We start from the raw sequence: 5,645 nt of genomic DNA on the forward strand, positions 1-5,645 counted from the left end.
TTAGATACACAGCTTTTTGACTGATGAAGACTTCCAAGTCTTCATGATATTGGTAGGTAATTACTAATAATTATTACCAGGGATTAATGCCACCATACTGTTGTCTAGCTATTTTGCAGCTAATTTCCTTGTTCCTTCATCCTTTTTTGCTGACTTCCCTTGTGATTTTATGATTTTTCATAAAAGTGTACTTTAATCCCTTTATTCTTTAGGTTTTGCTTATATAAAGCATAACACTATTTTAAGCTAATAACAACCCTTACTGTATATAAAATATCTATCCCTTTATGTCTCCCATAATTTTATGTTTCTAATGTAACAATTTACTTTCACATTATGTAAACATTAACAAATTATTGTAGTTACAATTGTTTTTAATTCTTTGTGCTTTAACCTTTATAGTAAATGATCAATACACAACTATATTATTACAAATTTAATACTGTGTCATAAATATTTTACTGTGTTTTACATATTTTTCTAGTCCTTTGATTTTATCTTGAAGAACTTTACTCATTATTTCTTATAAGGACAGTCTAATTGTGATGAACTTCCTCCAATTTTATTTGTTTGGGAAAGTTCATCTCTTTCATTTCTGAAAGATACCTTTGTCAGTTAGAAAATTGTTGGTTGGTAGCTTTTTCTTTTGGAACTTGAATATATATATATATTTATCAAATGGTAGCATACTTACCTTAGTCTCTAATTTAACAACATGACATGAGCAATAAAAATGTATTAGAACTTTTAGAAAAGTAATCTTACCAAGCATTATTTTCTTGGTAAGTGGAAATCAATATTCATTATTTATTCATTTCTCCAATAACAAAATTTTAAATGAATAAAATGGTATTATGAAACGAAAAAAACATCCTATCTATCTAGTTGCACTGAATTTCTCTTACCAGTCATAACCAATAGCAAAAGACGTTTCAATTACAGGAGCAATAAGTTTTGCAGCTGTCATGATGTATTTTTCTGCCATGGCTTTCCTATCAAACAAACAAAAGTTTTATTTAGAGACATGGTATAAAAAGAGTTTGTACTTCTTAAAATATAAATTTAAGCATCTATCAAAGCTAATATACCATAATAGCCTACTAAATGGTAGATATCAAAGCTAGAAATCTGTGTATGTTTACATTAGGTTCAAAACCATCAGTAGGAAATGGAATCAAGTCATGATGTTCTTAGGTTTATTTTTTCTGTTTTTTCTTTCCTTTCTAACCATCTTTTTATGAAGGATGCTGACTAAAAAATCAAACAGGAGAGATACATAGTTCTGAAGCTGAAGTTACAAAATATTCAATGACTTCCAACAGGAAAGGGTAAAAGTGGCCATTAAATACATGTGGTAAATAGTAAAACAGAATTATTATATATGTCTCTACAAAACTAAATTTATCTCCATAGATTTGCCTAATCTGTTCCTTTCATATAAATGGAATCATAGAAGATGTAGTCTGTTGTGACTGGCTTCTTTCATTCATCATTTTTTTTAAGTTTATGCCTATTGTAGCTATCTGTATGGACAGACCACATATTCTATATCCATTTATTAGTTGTGGATATTTGGGTTGCTTTTATTTTTTGGGTATTATGAATAATTTTATGTACATGTATGTATAAGTTATTATGTGGACATAATATGCTATTGTTTATTTTGGGAAAGAAATGGGTAAGTCATATAGTAAGTTGTTAAACCAGAGAAATTTCCAGACTGTTTTTCAAAGTGACTATACCATTTTATTGTCCCACTGTCAACATGTAAAGTTTCAATTTCTTCACATTTTTGCCAAGATTTGTTATTACCTGTATCTTTATCATGGTTAATTCTAGCTGTATCTTATTGGGGTTTTGAGCTGCAGTTCTCTAACAAGTACAGAAGTTAAGCATATTTTCATGTGTTTACTGGGCATTTGTATGTGTTTAAAATAATCACTGTACATTTTTAATTCGGGTTATTGGCCTTTTAATATGGAATTGAAACAAATAAATTGAATGTATATTGAAGTAAATTCCTTCTTGGATATGTAGTTTGTACATATTTTCTCCAATTCAGTGGATTCTCTTACTGTAATGATGATGCCTTTTGAAGAACAAGTTTATAAATTTGATGAAGTCCAACTTGTCTATTTTATTTTTCTGTTAGAGTGTTTTGGTGTCATATCTAAGACCATTACAAAATACAAAGTAATGGTTACTTTCTATACATTTTTATATATATTCTTTTCTATTTTAAAGATTTATTTATTTATGCATACAGAACTGGAATACAGGCCAGAGGTGCAGGGGTGGTGAGAGGATTCACCAGAGACAGAGTGGGGAGCAAAACTGGCTGTCTGTGGAAGTACACTGCTGAGGGGTGCAGCAGGCGGGTCAGGAGAGGTCTGCCACGCCATGTGGATCACCTCCAGGGTGGAGACTGAGCTCATGCCTAAGAGCCTTTAGCTTCTTAGTGCTGTGCTTTAAGCAGCTGCACCACCAGGGAGGACCCTTTCTACATATTTTCAAAGAATTTTTTTAAGGTTTTTTTTTTTTTTAAGATTTATTTATTTATTCATACAGAACCGGGGTACCAGCCAGAGGTGCATGGGCAGTGAGAAGCTTCACCAGAGACAGAATGGGGAGCAGTACAGGCAGATCAACGAAGTACACTTCTGAGGAGAGCAGTGGGCAGGTCAGGAGAGGTCTGCTGCACCATATGGTTACCTCTGGGGCCAGAGATCAAACTTGCACTGAGACAGTTGCAGCTAGCTTGCAATGCTGCGTCCTAACCCATTGCACCACCAGGGAGGGCCCTATTTTCAAAGAATTTTGTATTTATAGCTCTTACATTTTGATTCACTTTAAAGTAATTTTTGTGTATGATGTGAGAAGTCCAACTTCATTCTTTTACATGAGAATATTCAATAACCTCAGTGTCCTTTTTGAAAAGACTATCTCTTCCTAATTGGATCATCTGGCACCTTTATTAACTAAAATGTTAACAGCTAATTTCTGGGTATTTCTCCTTGATTTATACATCTATCATTATTCTGCTAGCATAAAGTACCATGGAGACTGATTGGTATAGCTTTATACTTTAGAGTCCCCTAACTTTCTTTCTTTCCTTTTGATATAACTTTGGCTATTCTGGATCCCTTACATTTTCATATCATCCATTTAGAATCAGCTTGTCCTTTTCTGCAAAAACACTGGTGAAATTTTAACAGGTACTACTTTGAATGTGAAAGTAATTTGGAAAACACTGCCATCTTAATGTTAAATGCTTGCTCATTAATTATGATGGCTTCCAATTGACCATTTCTTTCAATAATGGTTTAGTTTTGCATTTCACTTGTTAAATCTATTTTTAATACAGTCCACTACTGTAAATGTAATTATTAATTTCATTTTCAGATAGTTCATCAGTAATATATGAACTACTATGTTAGTTCATTAAGCTACTACTATAGTATAAGTTTCTTGTGATAGAGCTTCTTGTTCAGGGCTGCTTCCTCACTTGTGTTATGTTCTTGACCAACTTTAACCCTGAACTAGAATAAACTTGTTGGAAAATGGATGAATATAAATTATTTTTAATATTACAAGTGCTTGGTTTTTTATTTAGATGTTTAGTGATATTTTTTTCTTGACCAGAAATATGCCACAGTAACTTAACTCTTGCTTATGTAAATTATCCCATAGTGAAACTGTTTTCATTACATGAGGTTTCACATGAAGTTGCAACCTCTAGTAACCTGTTAATGATATTAAGTGATGACTTGCTGTATGATGATCTATTAATTTGCAACTGTGTTGGAGTTCGTAGTAGTAGCAGATTTCTTTTGGATTCCTTAGGATGAGATTTATAAACAAATTATTTCCAGTCCAAGCTGGATGTCTTTTACTTCCTGTCCTTGCCTAATTCTCAAAGCTTGAACTTCTGACAGTGCTAACCAGTATGAGTCAGGCGTGCCTTAGGTATGCTAGATAGAATAGAATTCCAGGTTACCCATGTACTGACAACACAGAATGTTAGGGCTTATTAAGGGCTTTTGGTTATTAAAGTCCTGGCTCTCCATTTGACCTATTGTATACAAGGTGTCCTCTTACATAGCTTTGTCAGGATAAAAGTCTAAATTCCCCATTGGCTTCTACTGGCATGCAGAAAGGTAAGACCATAGTTTTGTTCCTGTGGTATTTGTCTAATAGGCTCTCATCTAAGAAAAGACAAATACTTTAAGTTCTCATGTATATGCAGAATTAAAAAAACAAAGCAGAAAAATAGATCAGATCTATCTGTGCTTACCACTGGCAGGGGTAGAAGGGAGAGTAAACTCGAAGTGATCAAAATTTTCATTTATAAGGTAAATAAATACTAGGGATTATATTTAACACAATATAAAAAAAGTTCTATATTACACTAAATGCAGAGACAATGTAAATTACAGAGAAACAGTAAGACCAAAAAAATAAGAATAAATGGAAAGAAGACATACTTTGAAAGAGAAAGATAACCCATTAAAATATAAAAAAGATGAAACAATAGCATTATTGAAGAAATATGCTGAATGTAACAAGTTATAAAAGATAATAGGATGTATACCCAATTCTTTTATAAGAATTAAACCTACATCAAGTTTTAATTATTAAATGCCCAAAATATTACCTTTCACGTTCCAGTTGCCTTAGATGATCATTTTTTATAGCTTCAATCACTAAGTTAGTATGTGGGTCATCCTGGAACAATCAAATTGGGGGAAAATTAGAATGTTAACAAGAATTTGAATTTCTAATCAAGCTCACCACCAAATAGGTGTATAAAATGGAGAGTAAATTAATCTTTCTAAATTATTTTCCCTAATGTATAGTAGAATATTTTTTTTATTTCTGATTATCTATCACACTGTCCATTTAACTAATATCATCTGTGCAGCTGACAAAATGTCAGACTGGAAAGAACAGGACACAGAAGATTTGGTTATTAGAACAAATGTGAAATATAAATTCTAAACTCAAATATAAGTGTTTTAATGATCACCAATTACTTAGTATGATACATACCATTACTCCCTATTAAAAACAAGTGATTTTTTTCATAATATACACTGTTTTCATGTTTAGCACTTATATATCTTACATTGCAGGTATTGTTTTAAGCTTTTCACATGTATTATCTCTTTTAATTCCTTACATCCATACAAAGTGGCTTATTATAGTTAGCCCTATTTTAAATAGAAAGGAACTACAGCAAAAAGATTTATTGAGTGGGGAGAATCAACTACTCTACCTAATAATCTATTAAGAAAGGTCTTTTCCATGTATAAAAAAGTTATAAAAGCTATTGAACTTTACACCATGACTTTTTCCTCCTGTTAAATGGTCTGATCCTTGTTTGATTATAGGCCAACCTATAAGAACCCAGAGGATTTCAGGATGATTTCTTTGCACCCTGACAATTAGGTGAGCTAGCTATAGGCTGGATGCTACTTGGTTCTAAAAGCTGTCATTGGAAGACATCTGCAGTCAAAAGACTACTGGAAAGCATGGCTGTAATGGCAATGATTTGACTGGAATGTCACATTGAGACCAGAATGTTTTCATGAATTTAGACTGACTTCCGAACCTATGAAGACAAGACAACCTGGTACCTTGTTTTT

At 32.3% G+C, this 5,645-nt stretch overlaps 1 protein-coding gene across 1 annotated transcript in view; it reads right to left on the minus strand.

Annotated features, from left to right (window-relative positions):
* Window positions 1–5,645, minus strand: part of IFT88 (intraflagellar transport 88) — a 140,995-nt gene that overhangs the window by 93,122 nt on the left and 42,228 nt on the right. The window contains exons 12-13 of the mRNA XM_004680357.2: window positions 4,655–4,725; window positions 906–992 (exon numbers count right to left, since the gene is read on the minus strand). Coding sequence (XP_004680414.1) covers window positions 906–992; window positions 4,655–4,725 — 158 coding nt within the window. The remainder of the gene's footprint in view (window positions 1–905; window positions 993–4,654; window positions 4,726–5,645) is intronic.

The sequence above is a fragment of the Condylura cristata genome, unplaced genomic scaffold, assembly GCF_000260355.1.
Source record: "Condylura cristata isolate star-nosed mole 26May11 unplaced genomic scaffold, ConCri1.0 scaffold00010, whole genome shotgun sequence".
Taxonomy (NCBI): Eukaryota; Metazoa; Chordata; class Mammalia; order Eulipotyphla; family Talpidae; genus Condylura; species Condylura cristata.